Source organism: Aotus nancymaae, unplaced genomic scaffold (assembly GCF_030222135.1).
Source record: "Aotus nancymaae isolate 86718 unplaced genomic scaffold, 86718_ANA_hifiasm-v0.15.2.pri h1tg000030l, whole genome shotgun sequence".
In the NCBI taxonomy this organism is placed as follows: Eukaryota; Metazoa; Chordata; class Mammalia; order Primates; family Aotidae; genus Aotus; species Aotus nancymaae.
Window position 1 is genome coordinate 8,982,822 of NW_026988443.1, and position 27,740 is coordinate 9,010,561.

Here is a 27,740-nt window from a genome sequence, read left to right on the forward strand (position 1 = left end):
CAAAACCTGACACACACACATACACACACACACACATACACACACAAAAATATATTTTAATTATTTTTAGAGACAGGGTCTTGCTATGTTACCCAGGTTGGGGTACGGTAGCTATTCACGGGCACCACATAGCACACTCCAGCCTCGAAGTCCTGGGCTCAAGTAATCTTTCCCTCACAGCCTCCAAAGTAGCTGGGACTACAGGCATGCAACACTATGCCTGGCTAAAATTAGATGTTTTGCCATAAGTATAACTCTGTGAAACCAACACCACAGTTAAGATAGTGAACATATCCATCACCTCCAAAAGTCTCCTTAGGTCCTTCTGTAATCTCTTCTCTTCTGCCCCTCCCTGTTCCTATTCTTACAGATTAGTTTGCTTTTACCAGATTTAAAAAAATACAGTAAGTGGTCATTTTGGCTGGGTTTCAATTTTTAAGTCAAGACCTCTACACTAATGCAGATGATAATGCTGAACTCAAAGGGAATATAAAACTGTTTAAAACATAAATTGGGAACATGGTCAGTAACAACATTTGTATTCCATTGTGGAGCTCCAAGTTGAAATAAGCAGAGATACAACAATTCCACCTAACTACAGCTAAGCAGACAGAACTATATTCTATCATTTCTGTCAAGAAACAGGTATTGTGAAGTAGATCCTGCTATTAAATGAGCATGTTCTATGATGCATACTCTAACAGTCAAAACAAAGCACAGAGTTAAGTAAATAATGTTAGTTTAAAAAAGGAAGTCACCTTCTGGTTCCAAGTCCTCTGTTATTTCTGTTTCATCTTCAGAAGACGGCAAGTTTTGTTCTGCAAGCTGACCTTCAGATAGTAAAGACACATCATCTTTTCCTTGCTGCATTTTCTCAGTATTCTCTTTTACCTCATCTACACTGCTTTCTTGTGAAACCTGAAGAAATAAAAGCACACTGGTATATTTATTATTGCTTAGATCACATTTTATAGCATTCTTGCTGGAACATTTGAATAATAAAGCATATAAATTTGAGACTTAAATATACAGATATGTAATATGTATGAGACTCAGAAAACAACCACTTCGATTTGTGCAGACAAATGACAATATATAGATAAATGGAAATCTGAATATGTACTAAGAATAAAAAATGTATTAATCTCAAAATGAATTTTACATTAAGACTTTAATTCACATATCCATATATTACCTGCCAATAGCAGTAATAATTACAGCTGTTACACTTGTCATATTTTTGACTTTTTGTTCCAAGGAAGTCATATATAAAAATAGGATAAATGCTATAACTTTCTGAGTCATGTCAAAACTTATAAGACAAAGTCTTTAAGAACCAAATTAAACCTTCCAAAATAATTTTAACACAAATGCATACCTTGGGAACATGTGAAACAGTTGGCACATTAATTTCTATTTCTGGTATATGCTCCACTTCTGGCAAAATTTCCTTCATATCTTCAGGAGGAGGAGAAGTCTCCTTATATTAATGTGAAAACATGCATGTATGTTATTTTTTATTTATTACTAAATCCCAAATCATTCTGACTATTCCATATATATTAATGAACTAATAAAATTGGCAGCAAATATAATAGTAACTCATATGACACTGAATTTACTTAGTATATTTCGATAAAATGGTATCGATATTCTTTAAAATATAAATATATATTTAAAAATATATATATGCAATTGAAGAACTGCAAGTTTAGTTCTTGAAGCACTGTTCACAATAGCAAAAAAAAAAAAAAAAAAAAAAATGAGAGCGATGCAAATGTCCAACAATAGGGAATTAAATAAAATGTGCTGCATCCAAATAATGATACAGATCTGTGTTTATTAACATTACAGATAATACATAACATGGTGCTGAGTAAAAAAGCTATTTACAGAACAATGTATATAGTTGTATTATGTTTTGTTAAAATACAAATGAGGAATCCAACATATATCTGTGTGTATTTCCACAGGAAAAAGTATGAAAGGAAATTCATCAAAATGGTATCTCTGAGTTTTACATTTGGGAACATTAAATTTTATTTTTGCTGTTTTTTTTTCTTCTTTGTATTTTCTAACATTTCTATGCCGATTATAAATTATTCACATGATTTTAAAAATGCTATATGCTATCATAGGTATGTATTCCTTATGATCAATGTCATCTTTTTATTTCATCAAATATGAATTTATAGTTAGTTATTATTCCTGGGTTAATAAACTAATGTTTAGTTTTAAAATACAGCTTATGACTTTTACTATTTTTAAAAGTAAACATGGCCAATATAGGAAATGTGAAAGATAAATATAAAAGAAATCAATATAAATCTAGTACTCAATGGTAATATCTATCAAACTTCTTAGATTTCTATTTCTTTAAAATTAATTCTTGATGGAAATAAAAATTTCAGTTGCATAGTGATAACTATGATAAATATATCATGTTACATTAAAAAATTTAATATTATAAATATTTTCTCCTTATATGAAACTTGGAAAAACAATTTTAAGTGACAAAAGAATATTATATTGATGGATATACTATGGCTTAATGAACGATTTTAATACTGCTGGACATTTAGCTAGTTCACAATTTTTAGGTATTATGAGTAACAATGCAACAAACACCTCTATGTTTATGTCTTTTTAATGTTAGTGGTCATTTACTTAAACATCACTTTCCCCATCTTTAAATGGGAATAATTCTAGTATGAATGGCATACAGTTGTTGTGAGGACTAAATAAGTCCAACGTATGTAAAGCACGTAATAAGCACTCAATAAATACTAGTGATAAAACATCTACTGATTTATAACTATTGAATTCATTAATTATCACATATATATTAAGTGCTCTGTATGTGCCAGGTATTATTTTAAGCTCTGGAGAGACAGAATATTTTGATACAGGTTGTAGTTACAAAGGTGTGTACATATTTAAAAATCCATTGAGCTCTGTGCTTAAGATTTACGTTCTTTACTATATAACCTATATGTGAATTACAAAGAAGATACATTTTCTAAAAAGTGCATTTGAGAGAGAATGGTAACAATCTGAATACAGTATATATTTAAAGTACAGCTGACAGCTTTTGTGGATGACCTGGATGTATGGTGAGACAAAAAGAGGAGACAAAGGGATGCCTCCAAAATTTCATGTGTGTGCAATCAAGTGAATGATTATGTCATTTACAGAGAATGGGAAACACTGAAAGAGGCAAAGATTTTGGGAGACAGTTGGTATCATCAGGAGTTTGGTTTTTGACATGTTAAGTTTAAATTCCTGTTAAACATTCATTGCATATTAAATAGGTAGTAAGAAAATGAATTCAGCAGCGAGGTCTAGACTAAAGATTATAAATATGAAAGTGTCAGCATATAGTTGCTTTTTAAAGCCATGGGACTGTACAAGATCTCTTAATGTAGATATGGATTGAGAAGAGGTCTGAGGTTGACTGCAGAGGCACTTTGACATTTAGACATATGGTCAAGGAGTGTGAGAAGTATAACGGTAAAGTTGGAGGAAAGCTAGAAAGGCATGGTGTCCCAGAGGCCAAGAGAAGAGAGGCCCGTATTCCACTGTGTCAAATGCTCCTGGGAGATTAAGAGAGGCACTGAGAATTGACTACTGCATATGGCAGAAAGTCACTGTGACCTTAGTAAGAATAGTTTTAGGAGGATAAAAGCTTAACTGAAGTGAGTTCAAGAACCAATGTGAAGTGAAGAAGACAGAATTTAGACAATTTTTTGAAGATTTTTTTTTTTTAATAAATAGGAACAGAGGATTGGGGCAGAAGCTAGAGAGAGATAAGGGCCCACAAAAGGGTTTAGACAAAAAATTTGAACAGTTAACACATATATTTAGTGCCAAAACACAAAGCAATCATTTTAATGGGAAAAGACATATTTTATTCACCTGTTTCCATTTAAATCAGGTAGGGAATAGTATACCTGTGTCATTTATTTCAAATATTTGTTATGAAAAAAATCAGTATTTTCAGTGTTTACTACTCACATCACTCTGATGCGGCATGATATCCATGAAAGACACCTTCTTATCTACTGGTGTTAAACGTTGTCTTGGTTTAGGTCTTGGTGCCTAAGACAAACCAACCAATATGTCAGACTGAGTATGATGACCAGTAGATTTCAGATAAGATTTTAGCTATTTTTTTTTTTTGGTGGGGGTGGCTTAGTTTAGTTTAGTTCTTAAGTTTTATATTCAAAATTTTACACTTGTAGAAAAATTAAAAGTCACTGTTACTCACTACAACTAGTGTGCTAACAGAGGATGCTGGAGGAAGTCTTTGAACAACTTCTGGCTCTTCTTTGCGTATGACATTTCTTAAGTCTTCAGTTGTTATTGATCCGCTTGGTGGAAGGTAAGCAAATTTCCATTTCAATATAACATGGATGGTGCCAGCAGAATGCTTTTGATGGTCTGTTAACTCAAATATTCCTGTCAAATTACAACAATTTTAATTAATGCTAGGGTGAAGTTCTATTACCATAAGAATTAAAGAAGAACAAAGAACTACCCCCCTACTTTAAGAGTTTCAAGCTCTACTGACTGAGCTAGCCAGGCGGCTGTACCCCCTACTTTAAAAATAATTTTGCCTTTTACTCAGAATTCAGATGGTTTAGAGAGTAAAATAAAGACAAAATGATCTATGACAGGTTCATCTCTCAAGTAGACTTCCTCCAGAAGTGAAGGCCTCAAAGATAATGCTGATTCAAAGATGAGAAAATTAATTTATAAATATTTTAATTCACTAAAATTAAAGTCAGAGATTTTTCAGAATTCTTAGCCTTCCTTCAAGAAGGCTTATGGCTCAAGTATCAACCTCCATTTTGACCTGAAAGTTTTTGTAAGGCTTGTCTTTCAAGAAAAATATATTAATACTTTAAAATTTCAAATAATTTACACATCTAAAGGAATATTTATGTTACCATATAATTCTATTATAATTTTAAATATATTTTATTGGGATTTGTTAAATCACTCCAAATTAATAGTAGCACAGAAAAAGTCCATAAAATAAACGGACCATCTACAACAAATAGCAGTAACAAAAGAAATGTGAATCTGTTACATTGAGTCTCAAATGGTAATAGTTGTACTAGATTTTTGGGTATGAAAAAAATCTCTGACTTAAAAAAAAACAAACCTATATATCTTTTTTATTATTTTTTAAATAGTCAGGGTCTCATGACATTGCCCAGGCTGGAGTGCAGTGATTATTCACAGATGCAATCATAGCACACTGGCAGCCTTGAACTCCTGGCCTTAAGTCATCCACCTACTCAGCCTCTGGAGTAGTTGGGACTACAGGTACCCAGCTTAAACCTAAATTTCAAGCATTAATTTTTGCTTAAGGGTATCCTTTACTTTGCTTTCAAGTGTTGATACTCCTTTTAATGGCTGGAAAAAAAACAACTCCCAAAACTCTAGACTTTTGGTAGGATAAAAGGATATAGGTAGAACATAAGGAGGTGATAAACCTCTATTACAGGCATAGTAAGACTTCCAGAATGGCTAAGTAAAAACCTCAGCAAATCTGCTCTTAAAAAATGATGATAAAACTGGATAAAATGGTCAAAAATAACCATTTAAGGACTCTGGAAATTGATCAAAGATATTGGATAAATGAAGAAGCATTTACTCAAGAAAATCTACTGCACCTCAGTAAGAACAGTAGGAATCTATGGGACTGCGCTCATCCTCCCCTTTCTCCCCCAGTCCCATTTTGCAGAAGTTATGCCAGGCTAGGATAGACTAGGAAGACTGGCAGCCTCTGTTGTAGGCGGCTGACTATATGTGGAACAAAATATAGATAATTTCATGCCCAGAGGCATTGTTAAAAACAACAGCAACCTCAGTGGCAAACAATCAGAGAAGGTCAATATCACCACGACAGCCTAAGGTCTCAATACTGGTTGCGGCAAGCCAAAAGACCAGAAGACCAACCAACAATTTAAAAGGGAGATCCAAGGAATAAGATATCAAAAGTGGGTGTTGGCCAGGTGGGGTGGTGGGAGGCCAAGCGGGGTGGATCTCTTGAGGTCAGGAGTTCGAGACCAGCTTGGCCAACATGGTGAAACCTTGTCTCTACTAAAGCTACAAAAATTAGCCAGGTGTGGTGGTGGGTGCCTGCAATCCCAGCTGCTTATGAGACTGAGGCAGGAGAATTGCTTGAACCTGGGAGGAGGAGGAGGTTGCAGTGAGTCCGGGTGGCGCCACTGCACTCCAGCCTGGGCTACAGAGCAAGACTCCATCTTAAAAAAAAAAAAGTGGGCCTCAACAAGATCCTATTCATAGCTCATGGTGTGGAAGGCTATGGGCATGCACAAAGCTGTGTAAATGCTCAGAAGAAATCAAACAGGACCCTGGTAAGCTATCTGTCCCTGGCTGACTGAGAGGTCTAGCCAATTCGTAAAGTAAAAGTTGAGGCAGGCTTGTAGACTGAACTTTGATTTGAAAGTATCCTCCATGCCACACACTGACTCATAGGCAAAGGGTGGAAACCTACTAGCTCAAGGTGTTTAAGCACACCTTTGAACAGTCACTGGCTAACCACTAAGCTATGCTGACCTATGGTTAAAATGGAAACAAAAGAAAATAAACAAAACTTAGCAGAGACATCAGTGGCTATACACAGTAGGGGAAACAGATTCTACAGAATTAGTCCAGGCAAGTCACCAAACAAACAAAAATAGCAACAATAACCATCTAGGAAATGACGTTACAATATATATCCAAAATGTCCATTTTCACTCATGAGACATGCCAAGAAATAGGAAAATGTACTGCATACACAGAAAAAAAACCTATCAATAGACATTTTTTGAGAATGACCACGTTAGACTTGGCAAAGATCTCAAAGCAGCTATTATCCATATGTTCAAAGAACTAAAAGAAAGCATGTTTAAAGAATTAAAAGGAAAGTATAATGATAATGTTTTATAAAATGAGAATATAATAAGAGATTATAATGCTTGGGTGCAGTAGCACCTGCCTGTAGTTCTAGCTGCTCAGGAGGCTGAGGAAGGAGAACTTGAGCCTAAGAGTTGAAGTCCAGCCTGGGCAACATAGCAAGACCCCTAATTATGGAGTTGAAAAGTATACTTATTGCAATGAAAAAATTCAATAGAGGGTTCCTAGGAAATCTGAACTTACAGAAGAACAAAAATGAACACAGCCTCAGAAACCTGTGGGGAAACCATCAAACATGCCAACATATGGTACATGTACTGGAAGTTCAAGAAGGAGAAGAAAAAAGGGGCAGAAAAGAATAACTGAAAATATAATGGCAGTAAACTCCCTAAATGTGGTACGTAACATTACACTACACATACAGGAATCTCAACAAATTCGAAACAGGATAAATGCAAAAGGATCCACATCTAGACACATAAGTAGAACTGTTGAAAGCCAAAACAAATAGAAAGATTGGAAAACAGCATCAAGTAAGAGAGAACCTCAATAAAATTAATAACTGATTTATTATCTGAAACAATGGATCCCAGAAGGGTCTGAAGTACTCAAGGTGTAGAAAGTTAAAAAGTGAACTAAACTAAACTGTTGACCAAAAATATTATATACAGCAAGGCTGTCCTTCAAAAAACAAAAGCAAAATAAAAATTCCCAGAAAACAGAATCCTCCAAGATTGAGAGAATTCACTGCCAGGAGACACCTAACTTACAAGACATATCACAGGAAGTACTTCAGGCTGAAGGAAAGAGACATCAAGTGGTAACTCAAATCCACACAAAGGAATGGAGACTAATAAAGGTAATTACATAGGTAATTATATAACATAGTATAAATACGTATTTTCTCTTTTCTCCTCTTATTTAAAAGATAATTGCATACAACAATAATTATAAAATTATATTGTTGGGCTCATAACATAGCAAGCACAATGGTGATAGTACAAAGGAGGGGAAGGAAATGGAGCTATATTGGAGTAAGAAACTGGTATTAGACAGTAACTCAAATCTACAGGAAGAAATAAAGAATACCAGAAATAGCAAATATGTAGGTAAATATCAAAGTCTTTTATAATTACATATTTTCTCCCTTCTCTTAACTTCTCTAAAGAATAGAAGACTTTATAAAGCAATAATTACAACATTGTATTGTTGGGTATATAAAATATAGAGAGGCATACTATATACATATATATGATAATAATGGCAAAAAGAAGATGAGAGTGACATTGTATTTTTTATATTTTAATTGAGTTAAATATTTAATATAAATACCTTAAGTATTTAACTCCATTAAGTTAGTATTAATTTTAAGTAGACTGGGATAAAATGCACATTGTGATCCTTAGAGCTACTAGTAAGAAAATAACTTTATTTTAAATATAGTAATATAGCTCCAAAGTTTAAAGACTGAGAAGAGGTTAGGATGATTAGTTACAAACAAATCATATCCATAACACTAATTTATAATGCTTTGTTTTACAATTTTATAGATTCAAGAACATGGACTTACCTGAGATACACCTGTCATGTGCCAATGAAATCAGAGGCACATCGACTTTTCCTATGTAAATATTCTCCTGGGTATCACTATCATCAAAAACATAAAAACTCAGAGACTCTGACTTAAGGTATTGATCCAAATCCATGTTCATTGGCACTGGGAAATACATATGATCATCAAACTGTGGATCATTGCTACTGGGAATGATGGCTGTATCATGGTCTGCAAAATCAAAAAACTTGTATACAACATATGGGTGTGGCTGCAGGTGGCTTGCTCGGGACTGCAGGTGGTTGCAACATCTTATTGTAATGTGAAGTTCATTTAGGTTGCCATCTGTGGAATCTGTAGAACTGAGTTGAGTAGTTTTGGGTGCTTGCTGACTTAACTGGAAAAACATACATATTTATATTATAGAAATAATGCAGTTAAAAGATAAACAGCAGCTGCCAACCCCCAAATAAGATAATTTTGTCAATGACAAAAGCTGCATATTTTCACTTCATAATTTCTCAGTAAAATAATCTTTGATTCTTATTGAAAATCAATATTCCCTAGAACATGTATGAATACATGATCCTGTGTTATTAGCAAGAAACCTTGGAGACTGAGCATACATGTAGAGATTGGTGCTAAAATCAAATAAAACCAAGAAAAATGTTAATCTGATGTTCTTTAATTCTGTTTGATAACTAAAGACTATAGTGAGCAATGGGTCCACAGACGAATGTCCTAACTAAAAGACATTCACCTGCCCACCCAGAGTAATGATTCTGTTATAGTTGGGTTGGCCCTCATCCTGAACTGTTGGAATTTGAGGAAGCAGATACCTGAGGCCAAATTAACTAGTATAACAAAGTTCAACTCTTATAAGAAAAAGAGAACAGAGTCAGAGATAAACCTTGAAGGGATAAAGAGCTAGGACTAGAAGAATACTTCAGGAGAGAGATGAACAAGGAGTTATTAGGTAGAACCAGAAACTACTCAATGGTTCCTTTGGAACTATTACTGAGATGGGTGGCACACAGGTATTTTAGAAAGCAATTGTGCTTAACTGTTAAATCTTCCATGGCTGACGAGATCTGGAACAAAGAAAATGCTAGTGCTTCTGTGCTTTGTTTGCTTCAGTGCTGGAGAATTCTCTACTTATCTTAAGGCATCCCTCTGTGTTTATGAATGTGGATTGAGCATGTGGGACCCTGACTCCATGAGAAGTTTATTGGAGGAGGAAAAAATAAAGCTGTCATTCATTATCTGCGTAGTGGAGAAATCTGATGTGTGGAGAGGAGAAACCTAAGAAGGGAATCACAATATTGCTTTCCCAGGGGTAGTTTGCTCTCAGCCATAGGAGGCTAAGTGAAATGACTGAAAAAGTACCTCCACTTCTCCCCTTCAATCTATCTACCAGAGCTGAAATTCCACCAGGAAACAACTTATTCAAGTCAGAATCTGGGAGTCTAGAAAGCTTTAAACTACAAAACCAAACAATGTGGTCTCCTTGTTTCTAATTCCCATTTCCATAACAGCATTTCCCAAAGTGTGTTGTAAGGAATACTGGCCAAAAAATGGTCTCTGAAAGCAGTTGCACTCTTTTTTAGTTTGGGAATCAGTGTGTTATTAGTCATGCTTCTTTAACTGAAAGTCATAGAAACCAATTATACCTAGGAAAAACAACAAAAAAAGGACTTTAAAGTAACAGGAATATTTCATGGAATAAATAGTAGAAATGTGGTTGGGCCTTCAGAAGGCAGCGGCCTAGAAAACCAGCAGAATGTCCTCTCCATCTGGTCTCCATTTTTTTCTGTATGTTTGTTCATTAGTCTCTTTCTTCAGACCCAATGTCTTACCTTCACTGTTTAACATGGCAGACGATGGCTGCCCATAGCCCCAAATTTTACGTGTTCCAGGTATGTCTTGCTTTCTTTTGATCTCAGAGGGCAGAATCTGATTGGTTCAACTGGGGTCAAGTGGATATTCCCAAATCATTAGTTATAATTGGGTGGGGAGTGAAAGAAAATGGGATCTGCTAACATAAACCCAGCCACTGGGAGCCCAGCCCCATGGACTGGAGGTGAGGGAGCTCCCAAAGAAAAAGAGGTAAGATAATTATGACTTGAACAGACATACCAAATGTTTCTCTATATCCTATCCCTCTCTTACTCAATGTAAGTGCATACTTTACATTGCCTATTAAGAATCGTGTTATATATGAGAACTCCTAAAGTCAAGAATCCTATTTAACCTTGCTCAATTCAGGGTTTTCTGAATTTATTAGATCATGGAATTAATTTGAAAATATTGTAATTAAGACTCCATGAAACATTGTTTGGGAAATGCTTCCCTCAGGAATTGCATTTAAATTCCCAGTTCTTAGAAAGAAAATATTAATTTTGCATTCTACTTTGCACTTCAGAAACCTAACATGAAGAAATAATTTGAAAGGACAATAACTGATAGTCCAATAATAGCTGTTTATTTCCTTAACAGTAGAAATTGTTAACAAAAGTCTCTTGATGTGTGACAACAGTAGTATGATTATTAATTTTTCCAAAGTGTCCTGAGTAGCACAAGGGAGTTTGTTTGTACTGATGGAACCGTTCTGTATTTTGGATGTGATGGTAGTTATATGAATCTATATATGTGATAAAACTGCAAAGAATAACTACATACATACATGCACACACACACACACACACACACACGCAAATGAGTGCATGTACAACTGATGAAATCTGAGTAACGTATGTAGCCTAGTTAATAGTACTGTACCAATATCAATTTCTCAATTTTGAAATTATATTATAGTTATGTAAGATGTTACAATTAGGAGAAATTGGGTGAAGGTTACAGGGCACCTCTTTGTACTATTTTTAACCACTTCCTGTGAGTCTATGATTACTTCAAAATAAAAAGTTTAAAAAAGCCACTTGATGGCTACGAAAGAAAATGATTTCAGTTTAAAGCATGACATATAAATAAATATTATAAAATTTCTATGTTATAAAAGAGTCTTAAAGCCAAACAAGCTTACCGACTGCATATGCTCTAGCCCCTTAAAATTTGATGTTATATATCCCAAAGCCTTTGCCCGTTCTCGATAAAGTCGAATTGCTTGATCCATGGGAACTCTTAATCGGAACCAGTATTCCACTGTGCCAAAATTTGGGATGTCTCCTTTAGTTCCTACAAATCAATACATAACCCAAGGTTAAAATAGTTTCACACATTAAAATATATACCAGTAAAAAAGACATCAATGGAATTATGCATTAAAACTATATATGTTATGCTGAGTAAAATAACATGACTTGCACAAATAATATGAGATTGGCAAATAATAGATGAAGAAAAGTTACTTCTGAAGTATGAGTTTCATTGTATGTTAATATTATTAAAGAACTACATCAAACTATGTTTGAGATATTCCAATTTATACTATTTCATTCCTTCTGAAATATATTTTAAAAATCTAGGCTGAGCGTGGTGGCCCACATCTGTAATCCCAGCATTTTGGGAGGCCGAGGCGGGTGGATCATGAGGTCAGGAGATCGAGACCATCCTGGCCAACACGGTGAAACGCTGTCTCTACTAAAAATACAAAAATAAGCTGGGTGTAGTGGCACACGCCTGTAGTCCCAGCTACTCTGGAGGCTGAGGCAGGAGAATTGCTTGAACCTGGGAGGTAGAGGGTGCAGTGAGCTGAGATCGGGCCATTGCACTCTACCCTGGCGACAGAGCAAACCTCCATCTCAAAAAACAAAAATCTAAACACTGAATCAAATATTCCACAGATTCTTTTTGATGAGATACTATAATACTTTTTAAAAACAAGTTGCGGGCTGGGTGCGGTGGCTCAAGCCTGTAAATCCCAGCACTTTGGGAGGCCGAGGCGGGTGGATCACGAGGTCAAGAGATCGAGACCATCCTGGTCAACATGGTGAAACCCCGTCTCTACTAATACAAAAAATTAGCTGGGCATGGTGGCGCGTGCCTGTAATCCCAGCTACTCAGGAGGCTGAGGCAGGAGAATTGCCTGAACCCAGGAGGCGGAGGTTGCGGTGAGCCGAGATCGCGCCATTGCATTTCAGCCTGGGTAACAAGAGCGAAACTCCGTCTCAAAAAACAAGTTGCACTCAACGTTGTCTGACATTTACAATATTAAACCTCAAAATTATAAATATGACATTCCACATTCTAATTCAAGTTTCAAGACATCTCTGGCACCTTCCCATTTCTATACTCTATCACAAGCATAGGAGAAAATGTTACAGCTATGAAAAATACATGCCTCATGCAGTATATCCTTGCATGATATTTGCCCTGCACACCCTTGGAACTCCTCTCTACTCAGGCAGCTCTTCATGTCTCTTCTGTGGGGAGGACTTCCTGTATGGCTCCCAGGAGAGCAGAGCCCTGTGTCTCCTTCATGAAGGTTGTATGGCCTTGTTAGGGCACTAACTGCTCTGGCCTGTTTGTTCACCAGTCTATTTTTCTAATACGTTGTAAGTTTCTTGACAGCAAGGATCATAATTTCCACCAATATACTCCTACCAGAGAAACCAGTGTATAAAGGCTACTTAATATTTGTGAAATAGAGATATTCTATACATAAACTTTTCTGAACACAACAGATTATTACAAATATTATTCCTACTCTCTCCCACTTTATCAATTTTTTTCCTGCTAATGGATCATTCTCATCAGCATACAAATGTAACTTAGTATCTGCCTGCTATAGTTTCAATGTTTGTACCCTCCAGACTCATGCTGAAATTTAATTACCACTGTTAAGAGTATTACAAGAAGGACCTTTAAGAGGTGATGAGGGCTGGTCTGAAGGTAGTCAGTTATCTCAATAGATTGTTCACAGTCAGTTACAGATTGAACTCCTTGTTCTACTCCTTCTCCCCTTCTCACTACTGCACTTGACTAGGCTTTAAAAAAAAAAAAAAGAGGTGATGAGGCCATGAGGTATCCACCCTTATGGATAGGATTGGTGCATTATAAAAGGCTGAGATTGGCCCCTTCTCGCTCGCTCCCACCCTCTTACTTTCTGCCATGTTATTAGGCGGCAAGAAGGCCCTTACTAGATGTGAACACCTTGATATTGGACTTCCCAGACTCTGGAACTGTGGATAATACATTTCTGTTCATTATATTAATAGATTACCCAGTCTCAGATATTCTGTTACAGTAGCACAAGACACACTAAGACAGAAGTCATCATTTTAAAATAAGTCCTAACGGAATAATATTAATGTAATATATATTTGCTTTCATATGCATAAAAGATCTTTGAAGCTGGGTGTAGCGGCTCATGCCTATAATCCCAGCACTTTGGGAGACTGAAGTCAGGGGACTGCTTGAGCCGAGTTTGAGACCAGCCTGGGCAACATAGTGAGACCCTGTCTTTATGAAAAAACACCACAAACAATCTCTGAAAAAATTTGCAGTCTTTGGTTAGGGGACCCAGGGTGGCTAAGGAATAGGGAGGGAAGTAGACATTTATGTCTTTTTGATTTTTGAGTCGTGAATATATTACCTATGCAATCGATCACTCAATTAATAAAATAAAATCCCTCCTAAGACCCTACGTCACGCTCCTTCCTTCTTCAAATACTTTCTTCACTTGGTCCCTAGGGTACCACAGACTCTTGGTTTTCCTCCTACATCACTGGCCACTCCTCAGTTTCCTTTGCTGGCTCTTCTTCCTCTTCCTGAAGCCTTAATTTTGGTGTTTCCCAAGGCTCAGTTCTTGGCCACTTTCTTTCCTTTATCTATATTCACTCTCTATGGGATTTTATCTATGTTATGGCTTATATTCTATATGCTAACAACTCCCACTTTTATATCTCTATCCCTTACCTTCAGATTGGTGTTGTCTAACCACCAGCCTGACATCACCACGTGGATGTCCAACAGGCAGGTTAATTTTAACTTGCCGAAACAGAATTCTTGATTTTCTTTATCAGATGTGTTCCCTTCCCAGTTTTCCCAATCTAAGTAAATGGCATCACCATTCTTCTAGCTGCTTATGCTAGAAATGCTTACTTCATCCATTTCCCTCATGATCACACATTCAACTGACAAGCAATCTTGAAGGAAGGAGAAGTTAAAAAAATATGTATGGAATATGACTACTTTTTATCGCCACTTTCACTACCATCTTAATCCAAGCCACCATCATCTTTCTTTGATCAATGTAATAGCCTGAGAATGGTCCTGTTTTCCCTCTTGCCTGCCTCAGACTATTCTTTCCACAGCACTCAGGGTGATTTTTCTAAAAGCTCAGAAAATCCAAACTCCTCCCTCTGACTACAAGGCTCTGCAATATGATCTGGCCCTGCCTATCACTTGGAATGAATCCCCCATTGCTGCAGCCACTGGGCTTCCTGTTGTTTCTCCCACTGTCAGGCTTGCTCCTCCCTCAGGTTTTGGCACTTGCTATCACCTCTGCCCGAAACATTCTTCCCCTGGATCCTGGCACGGATCTTCATTCTTCACCAATGCCACTCCCTCAGAGAAGCCCTCACCTGAATTTGCAACCTGCCAGTTCTCCCTTTAGCCTCTTGTTCTGATTAATTTTTTTGTATTGCCTGTATTCCTCTCTAGAAGGTAAGTTACACGGGTAGTTTTGTCTATCTTACTTATCACTGACCACTGTATTCCCAGTGCCTACTATAGTGATAACATAAGGTCTTAAAAAATTAATAAATCATTTTATAGTTTATATTATTATTTATAATAATTATGACTATTAAACTATAAATCGTTTAATAAATTTATAAATAAATTAAATAATTTAGCCAGAGTATCAATATGATAAACAACTAAAGTTCCAAGTTTAAAAAAATTAATAGCCAATGTATTGACATCATCAATGACATTTTTTTTTGAGATGGAGTTTCACTCTTGTTGCCCAGGATGGAGTGCAGTGGCATGATTTCGGCTCACTGCAACCACTGCCTCCTGGGTTCAAGTGATTCTCATGCCTCTCAGCTTCCCAAGTAGTTGGGATTACAGGCATGTGCCATGACATCTGGCTAATTTTTATATTTTTACTAGAGCCATCTAGTAAAAATACAAATATTGCCATGTTTTGCCATATTTGTCAGGCTGGTCTCCAATTCCTGGCCTCAAGTGATTCACCCGCCTCATCCTCCCAAAGTGTTGGGATTACAGGCGTGAGCCACTGCGCTTGGCATCAATGACATTTAAGATAGTCCAACTGACTGTGGGTAAAGAACACTGTCCTTGCTCTAAAGGCACCTTTAATACATAAGAGAAGATAGTAATGTAGAATACTATACTGATATATGAACCAAATTAGTAATTCAAACACCCAAAGATTATACATTGTACTTACCAACCAAACTTGCTGTACCAAATATTCGGCCACTTTTTTCAAGAATTTCATGAAATTTTAATTGACATGCTGCAATTGTTTCATATTCTGTGCTATAAGCTTGGTGGACCTCGAGGGTGATAGTATTCTTCTGAATATATTGCAAAAATAAGTCGTTAACATGAACAAGATATTGAGAAGTGAAGTTATAAATGGGATGAAGGCCTCGTGCTACAGGAGTTATCTGTAGTTCAAAATCATAGAAATCATAGGTACAGAAAGTGACAAGCTCTTTATCTCCAGATGCCTGTAAAACTTCAGAAGTAAAGGTTACTTTGTTGATATGGATTTCAAAAAGATTTTCGCCTCGTTCTAAGTGGATGGTTTCATCAAATTCATCAACAGAGTCATCTGGCATGATTTCTGGTTTAAATTTGTACTGCTTGGTGCCATAGGCAATATCCTTTAATTGGGCTGCAAGAGAAGACAGTTGAGAGATTTCAAAATATTGACATAAGAAAACGAAAACTGGCTTTTGAAGTGGTAGGAAGTCTGAGTACTGGTGAATAGTCTCAATTTAAAATTCTATCACAACACTGTTTTTCTGTAAATAATGCTTTATTGTATAAAAATGTATCATTTCTGTTTTGATGTCACTTATTAGGCAACAACAAAATTGCAACTTCAGTTGTAATACAGCCTAAGCTAGGAAAAAGGGGAGAAAAATATCAAAAGAAAAAAAGACCTCTGAATGAACAGCTGAGATAACTACTTGGATTTCACCTGCTTCCCTGTCTCTGCTCCACCCACTGTCTTCTTTCCTATAAAGGCAGTCTCTCTTTCTGCTGTCTCCTTCCCTTTAACTTATTGAGACTTATGCTTTTCTTCTTTGTAGGGTGATGGACATGTTAATTATCCTGATCATGATGATGGTTTCACAGTTGTATACATAGGCCAACCAAATCTCACCAATGTGGATATCTGCCTTACTTTTCTGTGACATTGCTCCAGAGAAAGCCACCAATAATCAATGAATGGCTAGATGCAATGAACGTTGGTCCTTGTATTACCTGATTTCTTTGCTGCATTTGCCACTGATGACAGCTTTCCCATTGGTGAACTTCTGTCCTACCTGGGCTTCCATGTTATCATCTTCTCTGCTTCTCCTGTCCTTCTCATTCTTTTCGGATTTCTCTTTCTCTGCTAGTTTTCTGGGCTTCTGTTTTTATTTTCTTAGTCTATATATTCTCATGAGTGATCTCATCAACTTTTTGACTTTTGTCATTATCAGTACTCTAAAGGCTTCCATATTGCTATTTTAAATTCATATTTATTTTCTCAACTCCATTCCTATATTCCTAATGTTTTTCTTACCCCTCTATCTATCTAGATATCCTACCAGCATATCCCATTCAACATGTCCGAAACAGAATTATCATACTGTCTTTGTTTGTTTTGATACGGAGTCTCACTCTGTCACCCAAGCTGGAGTGCAGTGGCACAATCTCGGCTCACTGTAACCTTTGCCTCCCAGGTTCAAGTGATTCTCCTGCCTCAGCCTACTGAGTAGCTGGGATTACAGGCACCTGCCACTACACCTGGCTCATTTAAAAAATATTTTTAGTAGAGACAGGGTTTTGCTAAGTTGGCCAAGCTGGTCTTGAACTCCTGGCCTCAAGTGATCCACCTGCCTCGGTCTCCCAAAGTGCTGGGATTACAGGCATTGAGTCACTGTGACCGGCCCATATTGTCTTCTTGCTATTTCTGTACTTTAAATCTCAAGTGATGATTCATTCATTCATCCAGTTGCCCAAGCTAGATCTCAGAGAGACAACCTAGATGTCCCTTTTTCCTTTTTTGAGACTATCATAAAACAGCACCCCTTTTTCTTTTATTTGCCTCACACCTATAGGGTCACTACTATTCAATGCTATTTCCTAACTCTTCAACAAATTTGTTCCTGTCCTCACTATTTGCACTGTACCTAATTTATATTCCTAGTTTACTACCTAGATTATTATGGAACTCAAAATGCTTCCTTCCTTCAAATCTTCCTCTTTCTCCTCAACACCTGTAGCATAATCACCAAAATGCAATTCTGAGTGTATCATTCCCTACCTTAAAATCCCTTAGTGGTTCTCCAGGTTATTAAGGTCCTACCTCACCAATCAGGATTGCAAACAGGACCTTCATGATTTTGTTTCTTCTAGCTTTATCTGTAGGTTCTCCTTCCTTTTTGACTTTCCTGAATTCCAATTGGATGGATCTACAGTGCAGTTTCTCAAATGTACTGCAATGCTTCATATTTAGGGTACTTTCCCCTGCTTTGCTTACTGCCTGGAATGCCTTATATTACTTTTACTTAGTAGTGACTTCTGTGATCTTCAAAGACTCCATACCTACTGTGTGAAGTCTCCCCTAAATCCTGAGGTAGAAATAGGCATTCTGTCCTCAATGTTTCCTTGATACCTTTAGATTTCCTTAGCTTTACACTGTTCAGAGTAAATCATAACCATTTATTTACCTGTCAACATCTTAGAAGTTCTATGAGGGTAGTGCCTCAGATTTTTCCTATTTGTATTCTCCCTGCTCAGCACTTCGCTTAGGATGCATTAGGGGCTTAATTATGTTTATGGAGTAAATCAATGAATTTAGGGGACAGATAAAATATGATGGTAAAAATTTAGTAAGACTTGAAAGAAAATCCCAAACTCTGTGACCTTCCTTTTAACCAAGAAAATTCCATTAAGCAAATTTTTATTAAGTACCACTTGGAATAAAAGGTACACACTGCTCCTTGACTTTTGGAAAGCCCTCTTTCGTCAGATGAAGATATTTATTGAGCTCCTCTACCTAGATCAGAGGTTCTCAAAGTGTGATGTGGAAACCCCTGAAGGTCTCTGAAACCATTTTGGGGGTCTATGAGGTCACAGCTATTTTTATAATAATGCTAAAATGTCATTTGCCCTTTTCATTTTTATCCTCTTACAAGTGTATAATGGAGTTTCTTGGAGGTTACATGATGTGTGATATCACAACAGATTAAATGCAGAAGCAGCTATAAAAATTCAGCTGTTTTCTATTAAGCCAGCCTCTAAAAAGATTTGCGAAGATGTTAAAAATTTAAAAAATTTTAAACAAAGCCCCCCTTCTCATAGTATTTTGTTTTGGAAAATACAACTTTAAAGCAATAAATACTGCAATTTATGTTAACATGTAGTAAGTTTATTATTACTTTAACATGAATTAAAAATATTTAAAATTTTTTTCACTTTTAATTTCTGTTATGATAAATATCAGTAAGTACAACTCACAAATAAAGGCCTTCTCGAACCTCAATAAGCTTTAAGAGTGTAAAATTCCTGCTGGCATAGACCACTGAAGTGAGTACGGTATGCAGTGGACATGAAAGAGAGACAAAGTACTTATCACTGTAGAACTTATATTGTCACTATGGAGAATATGCAAAACTCCAGCAACTGAAGAACACTTACATGCTCCCTAAACATAAAGCTTTTGAGTACATGAGAAGACTGGGTTGGTAAGAGCTGAGCTAGTTTTCTTCAATGTGTAGTCTTGCACCTGCATCTGAATAGCTTGCAGTTATTTCTAAATACAATATAAAAAAAAGCATGGGCCCTAGGACCTCTAGGGGTAGGGCCCAGGAAACTACGTTTTAAACAAGTTCCTCAAGGGATTTTCCTACTTGCTAAAGTATGAAAATCACTGTAAAGGCATTTCAAGTAGAGGGATAGCTAGGAATAATTAGAACCAGCTTCCTAGCACAGGTGAGCATTGTGTTAGATTTCAAAGCAGGGAAGTGTGTATCTTGGAATCATGGCAGAAAGGAGGTTAAGGCAGAGCAAATAGCATGAAAAAAAGGCATGGCAGTGGCCTGAGCATGACATATCTGCAAAGAGCAGGCAGAGGACCTGTTTGACTGAGGTGCACAGGTTGCTTAGAAGAGAAATTAGAAAGGGGTGGTAAATTTGAGTCTGTAGTAATTCATGAAGTACTCTGAAATCTTGTTTGCAACACTGAATTTAAAAAGCAGTAGGAATTATTAAGAATCCTTGAGTAGAAAAGAATCAAGGCCAGGCAAGGTGGCTTGAGCCTGCAATCCCAAAACTTTAAGAGGCTGAGACAGGAGGACCATTTTTGCCCAGGAGTTTGAGATAAGCCTGGGCAACATAGGCTCTACAAAAAATTTAAAAATTAGGAGTACTGCTTGAACCCAGGAGGTAAAAGCTGCAATGAGCTAGCTATGAATTAGGGGAATACACAGTAAAAATACATTCTTAGTGCAGATTTGGATGACATTATCAACTGTTATAAAATCCATTCCTCTAGTTACTGTGGACAAAAAAATTGTGTGTATGTTGTACCTTCTAGTTTCTGGATGCGTGCAGCCCTGATATCGAGAAGATGAACATACTGTTCCACTTTGAGGTCACAATCTTGCTGCAAATTTTCCATCTTACGGGTCACTGCCTCAACCTCCATCTATAAAATATGAGACAACAAATTTTAATACTTAGGATTAGTTCTATTTTCATTATTCAAAGCAACTATGATTTAAGCATTTTCTAGATCCTGGAAATAGCAGGAGCTATAAACCATGATTTCTTGACTTCAAATAGCCTACACTTTAGAAAATTATGCTTGGCAATATTCACAAATCGGAAGTAGGATAAAACTCCAGATTCCCATTTATGGAGATGCGTTTTCATTTTGTGAAAAGCTAACACAGTGCAGTTGTGGCATGACTTCAGGATAATTTCAACTTACTTGCAGAATGTGCTAACGCTAATAGAGGCAATTTCATTGCTACTACTCATTCCCTAAAATCAGGGACTTCAAAAACATTATTTGTGGCTGGGAGCAGTGGCTCACGCCTGTAATCCCGGCACTTTGGGAGGCCAAGGAGGAGGGTGGATCACATGAGGTCAGAGTTCGAGACCAGCCTGGCTAACATGATGAACCCCGTTTCTACTAAAAATACAAAAATTAGCTGGGTGTGGTGGCGGGCACCTGCAATCTCAGCTACTTGGGAGGCTGAGGCAGGAGAATTACTTCAACCCAGGAGGTGGAGGTTGCAGTGAGCTGAGATCATGCCATGGCATTCCAGCCTGAGCGACAAGAGTGAAACTCTGTTTCAAAAAAACCAGAAAAAAACCCCTACATTATTTGTTTTAAAATTATTTATTCTAACTAAGTACCTAGTTACAAGGCTACATTCCAGAGATGTGACATGTTAATAGATTACAATAGATGTTAACAGATAATATAACAGGTGATAACATATTGTATTTAGAAAAGTAAACCATCAGCAGATTATAGAAAACTTCCTCTCCCAATTTAGTGTATTAGATTACCTGATAATCTTTATTAATTTTATGTTGCATAATTAGCATATTTCTTGTCTTTTCAAGCTCTTGCACTGTTTCTGCATGAGTTGCTTGCAGGTCTCTCACAGAGCGTTCTAGATCTTTATTAATTTCACTATCTACTTTCACTAAAAAGGAAAGATCTCCATTTTTTTGTTCTTTTTGAGCCTAAAATAAAAACATGTTTTATTAATGAAACAAACATTTCTAAAATGTGATTTTATGAATTAATATAGATTTATCAATAAACAATTCATCAATTCATCAATTTTCAACTTCATTAATTGAAAAAAGATAAAGGAAGTCCATATATATATATATATATATATATCACAACTGCTTCATTCCTGATGGAAAAAATGAATTTACCTGTTAATCAGATTCAAATATACAGACAATTGGAACAGTTATAGAGAAATCAGAAGAGTTTGTTACTGTATCACATATAAAAGAACCATGTACATTTATTTTATTTCTTCATTTGATTAAAATCTACACCGTGATCTAAAAGGAAAGAAGTGTATTTTTTGTATCTTTTTGTAAATAATAGAATATTCTAGAATTAAAAACTATCTTCTTGAGATATTTATAATTCAATATTTTACTTAACAGGGTGTGCATCAAGGTTTTTTAGGGCAGAAAATTGTTGATTAGTTACATAGTGAAGCAGATAAAAGTAAAATGTTTGTTACAATTAAAGAAAGTGTATTAAATGAAAGTTTGTCTTAATGTAACTTTGATGTCATTATGAAATATATATATGCTATAACTAAATGTCACCTGACCACTTTCCTGAGTGAGTAGTGTTGATATATATATATATCAATATATATAGTAGTGACCTATATATTTATAAAAGACATACTAAGTTTCAGAAGATGCAAGAATAATTCATTCTCCAAATGTAAGGGTTACAGATAAGGGTCATCATTATGCTGAAACAGTTGTAGGCAGACATGAAAATCATGAGGAAGTTCAGAACCTTACCTTTATAAGTAGGAGAGCTTCACTCAATTCATCAGCATTAATATCATTCTCCTACAATGGATTAAATAAAAGCTCACAATGACTTATTAATGGAAAACAGAAGAGACATTCCAACTATTCAAATTATCCTCATGAAACATAAGCTGCCTGATGCCATGAACTAACCAACTAAGTCTATGAGACATTCCAGCTCTTCAGAATATCCCTATGGAACATAAACTACCTGATAGCATGAGTTAATAAACTGAGTAATATATCTGAATTCTTTCGCTTTGTAGTATAGTGCTTTCTCTATGCATAAAATATTGAGATAAAAATTCTGAGTTTTATTTCCTAAATAAGAAAATAATTCACCTGGTTGTAAAATTTCACGCGTTTTTTAAGTTCATCAAGTTGTTGCTTTTGTTCCAGATACTGTAACTGCAGTTCTCTATTCTCTTGAACAAGTTTTTCATTTTGGTCTTAAAAATAAAGTCAACAGAATTGGAAAGGTAAGTACAAATCAGGTTTAAGAACACATTTCAAATTACTTTAATTCTTGTTACACACCAATCTTGATCCAGTATTGTTCTGGTCAGAAAGGAAACAGTGCTAGAACCTTGACAAAGACAGCAGGGGAATGAGGAATAAATGAACACTATCATGTGTCTACCATATGATTCATTTGCTTATCAAAAACCCAAGACATAAGTTCACAATATTAATATAAGGAAATTGTGGTTTCTGGGAGTTCAAAGGAATGTTCTATTTAAAATACCTGAGAAAATGTGTTTCTAAATCTATGGTTTTTCACTTACTTATTAAGGGTCCCGAAAAGCATGTGAAAAAAAATTGTCTTTTAGTTTTTTAATTGACATCTTTGAATTTTATTTTCCCAACTTAGCATATAGTATCTTTATTAAAACAAGGTAACTTCCAGAACATGGTAGGGGGATGAGGGATGAGAAATTATCTGTTGGGTATAATGTACATTATTTGAGTGATGGTTACACTAAAAGTCCAGACTTCACTACAATGTAATATACCCATGTAACAAAAGTGCACCTGTACCCCCCTCTAAATCCATAAAAATAAAAAAAATTAAAAGGCAAGGTAATTTCTCTGATAAATTCTGAATCCATAATTTAGTCAACCATACTTCCAATAGGTCTATTACAATAGGAGAAATGAATTCTTAAGCCATGCATGGTGGTATCAATAATGATTCATGTGGGTTGGGCATGGTGGCTCATGCTTATTATCCCAGCACTTTGGGAGGCTGAGGCAGGAGAATCCCTTAAGTCCAGGAGTTTGAGATCAGCCTGGGCAACATAGGGAGATCCCATCTCCACAAAAAATGTTTTTAAAAAAATTAGCTGGGCATGGTGGTGCATGCTGTAGTCCCATCTACTTGGGAGGCTGAGGTGGGAAGTTGATAAGTTGAGGATAAGTTGAGCCTGGGAAGTTGAGGCTGCAGTGAGCCATGACTGTTCCACTACATTCCAGCCTGGGCAACAGAGCAAGATCCTGTCCCCCCAAAATAAATAAATTCATATGTATTCTTTATTCACTGAGTTCATGCTATAATCAGTAGGAATGGATTTGGAGCTGGTGCTAAGAAATGGAATAATGGTTATGCTTGTCTAGGCACTCCGTTGCTATGACCCACAAGCAGGAGAGTACAGTAGAATTTTAGAAGACAGCAAATTCATAAAGAGACTAATTTTTCACTCCCTGCATTAAACATGTTTAGCTTTTTTTCTTTTTTTTAAGAAAGCATAATAGCTAGCGAACAAATCCACAGCATTTGTTAATCTTACATTCTTAAATGTACTCTTTGCTAGAGCTCACTGTGGCACTCAGGTATCCTCCTTTGTTGACTCCTCGTGGGCTATTCTAAACCATGTCATCTAAAGTATCTCTACCAATTTCACCCTTCTCTCAACCATTTATGTTTATCATAAGCCTTCAATTTACACTGCACATTTTTATTTCCTTTTCTTAAAAAAAATCAACACATTTGCCAAGAATTCTTTGCACAAATATATTTGCATACTGACTGCATTTTAAACAAAAATATGTTTCTGACTTTTATAAGGCATTGTGTTTCCAAGCTATAAATACTACATATAAATAAAAATGTTAAATTACACAGTTAGGAATAAATGGGCTAAACTTGGATGTTTTCAATATCACATATTTCTTGGCAGTCTAAAAAGTAAAAAACAAAACAAAACCAAAAACAAACAAACAAAAACAACAACAACAAAAAAACTGTGATCCTAGGCAATACAGAGAGATTTTAATACCAAGGCAGGGCACGGTGACTCATGCCTATAATCCCAGCACTTTGGGAGGCCAAGGCGGGCAGATCATGAGGTCAGGAATTTGAGACCAGCCTGACCAATATGGTGAAACCCCGTCTCTACTACAAATACAAAAATTAGCTGGGTGTGCTGGCGAGCACCTGTAATCCCAGCTACTCAGGAGGCTGAGGCAGGAGAATCGCTTGAACCTGGGAGGCGGAGGTTGCAGTGAGTCAAGATTGCGCCACTGCACTCCAGCCTCGGTGACAGAGTGAGATGCCGTATCAAAACAAAAAACAAAAAACAAATACACTGTATAAACATTTTTGTCTTATTGATAGAAGGTTAAAAGGTTATCCTAGAATATAAATTGCTTATATCTAGTTAACTAAAGAAAAGAATACCCAAATGTGAACAATACTTGAAAACTTTGAAAGTATAGATCAAATACTTGTCTTTAAAAATTAAGATGAATAATAAATATGGATGCATATAAGATAAACTTTTTTCTAGGGAATCGAATAAGGATATGGGAGTCTTTATGTTGATTAAGTTAAAATGGCATCTAGATAGAATGGTTAGGTAACAAAAAGAAGGTAAATATAGTCTGAAGTATGTAAAAACAAAGGTACTGAGGATAATATAATTTTATTCTCTGGCCAGTAAAACATTTTAGGGTTTCTAAGAGTGAGCTAAAATGTAAAGGACCTGACTGTTCCATGTTTATCCCGACACACTGTATTTTGATTATTATTTCTATGTTCTAGTTTTCTTTTCCTTTTAATTTTTCAGAACAGGGTTCCTATATGTTATTAGGTAGAAATAAACTTATTTGAATGTTTCCAGCCTTTCCTAATTTTTGTTTCAACAATGATATCTACATTCACTGATGTTTTTAAAACATGGTCATTATTAGTAGAAAAACAACTTAGTGGGAAAAGACATTACTGAGTACCAGTAACTTACCTTCTACTAAATTTTATTTAGAATTATCCACTACATTTTTCCTTTCTCAAGCTGTTTATTTGAGACATAACTCCTGGGTCTTTAAAAAGTACTGAAATGCTATAGTTCAAAGAGGAAATATACTTGCTGAATTATAATAGGCAAAATCAAAGCACTCTGTACAAGATGAAAAATAACCTCCTTACCTTATGATTTGACAAAAAGCAGGTTAAGCTAAACAGCATTTTATTCAAATGAGATAACATTTCACTCTTTTAAAATTATGTTCTTTCAGCACACCATTAATAAGCAGAGTGCAGAGAACAATTCAACTAAACAATTTTCAGAGCGCCTTTGTGCTAATATCTTCAGCTGTGATCAATATAACCATATGCATTATGCTGAATTATGCATTTCAGCTAAAGATAGAAAGGAACTTTCAAAAGCAAGCCCTTAAACACATGCAGTTAATTTAAGTATTAACCAAATGCAAACTGCATTTACATATCCTTCCCCCACATATTCACACAATCTGAAACTAATTTGTACCTTGAATAAAGAGGTGAGTATTCTCTAAAAATAATTTGCCAGTTAGATGAATGACTACAAGAAGCCAGGGAAACATCTTCTGGCAAAGAACACTTGATACATGAGAAGGTAAATGTATGAAGACACTTCAAAGTAAAATTAAACAATTTCAAAATCTGTAATACAAAATGGAACTTTCTAAATATTAAAAGATTTTCTTAAATAGACAGTTTCAGGGTTTTTTGTGTATTATTTCCCTGGAAAAAATGGTTAAAGGCTGTAATATTTTTCTTATAACCCATTGTAACATTTCCACAAAGAAACAAAAACTTAAATCCTTAGACTTGTAAATTTGAGGTATTCAAACAAAAATAAATGGAAAATAATAGTTGCATTAAAAATAAAGATTCAGTTCTAGCAGTTTTTCTTTAAAAATAATTGGATAAATGTGTAAAAATTTGTGTAGAAAGATATTGCTTGTGGTACTTAAGAAAACTGAAGCTACTTAAATATTCAATAGAAGACTGTTAAATAATCCAGGGTCCATTCACACACTGGAAAACTGTAACAGTCATTATAAATGATTCTGATGTAGATTTATATTTATATTCAAGGAATGATTTTACAATATAGCAAAAAAAGGCACATTATAAAACTATATCTATACATTTAGAAACAACTCTGAAAGGACATAAATCCAATATTAGCAGTGATTATTTTGCTAATATTTTGTGGGTTGTGGAATTGATTTTTATAATTTATCTACTAGACTTTTTCCATAGTGTACATAAGTTATGTTTATTATTGAAAAAAATTCCCAAAAGATAAAAGAACCAGTAAAAAAGATGAAGAATAAATTAGATAAATTAAAATAACTTAGCAACCGTAATACTTAGTAAGAACACTCAGAATTAATTCAACGACAATAAACAGGTCTAAAAAACCCCCAAGATTCTACCCTCCTTAAGAAAAGCTTCTTTCTAGAGATTAGTTCAGATATCCAAAAGATAACAGCTTTGGAATTCTTGATATCTAAGTAAATACAGAAAGCATAGAAATAAAAATGGTTTATTTCATTTCTTTCCCTTTAAGAATGAGCAATTTATCTGTTCTTGGAAAAGAGAGAGGAAATATAGAGCACTTCCATTTTTTACCTAAACAAGAATTTATTGAGCAAGTACTCAGGCAAAGTACTCTGTTAGGTATTTGATACTGCACATTAAAATCAGGAACTGTATGTACCTTTGATATGAAAACTTTTAAAAAAATCCGCTGGGTCAGAAAACCTGTCATCACCATTTTATTCCACTCACAGTCTTCTAGAGAAAACTTCATAAAAAATCTATCATCTAATGTAGTCACTTGGTGAATAAACACTGCACTAGTGTGTTTCACTGAAATTAAGACTCCATTGACTATAAGATGTGTTCTAATTTCAGACTTGCTAAAATGTGAAAAGAATGTCAGACTGCAATTTAAAAAATGTTATTACTTATATGATGCAACTCAATATTAGAGATGTTAAAATAGGAAAAGATAATGTTCCTTATAGTCAGTGAAATATGGCATTGTGGTCTAAATAAAAGCATAGGAATACTAACTAGAAACATAACTGTTTTATAGTGAGTCTATATTAAACTTTTAAACATTCTCATGCAACTGAATTGCAAATGTTCAAAGGAAGCAATCTTCTTAGCACATGACTCAGTTTATCTAGGGCATGAGCAAACAGATAACACTTGAAGCAAATAATTCATTTCCCCTGTTGT

General features: G+C 35.5%; 1 protein-coding gene across 5 annotated transcripts in view; it reads right to left on the bottom strand.

Moving 5' to 3' along the window:
* The window catches only part of RPGRIP1L (RPGRIP1 like), a 100,163-nt gene that overhangs the window by 35,683 nt on the left and 36,740 nt on the right, over positions 1-27,740 (bottom strand). For 3 of the 5 annotated variants that reach the window (XM_012447943.3, XM_021665019.2, XM_012447944.2), the window contains 11 exons: positions 22,568-22,674; positions 22,214-22,264; positions 21,215-21,394; positions 20,225-20,342; positions 15,861-16,313; positions 11,526-11,677; positions 8,504-8,882; positions 4,268-4,458; positions 4,015-4,098; positions 1,379-1,480; positions 759-918 (listed from right to left, as the gene is read on the bottom strand). In XM_012447943.3, the coding sequence (XP_012303366.2) occupies positions 759-918; positions 1,379-1,480; positions 4,015-4,098; positions 4,268-4,458; positions 8,504-8,882; positions 11,526-11,677; positions 15,861-16,313; positions 20,225-20,342; positions 21,215-21,394; positions 22,214-22,264; positions 22,568-22,674 (1,977 nt within the window). Of the gene's footprint in view, positions 1-758; positions 919-1,378; positions 1,481-4,014; positions 4,099-4,267; positions 4,459-8,502; positions 8,883-11,525; positions 11,678-15,860; positions 16,314-20,224; positions 20,343-21,214; positions 21,395-22,213; positions 22,265-22,567; positions 22,675-27,740 lie in introns of those variants that run through there. The other 2 variants (XM_021665020.2, XM_021665021.2) reach the window with 2 other exon arrangements.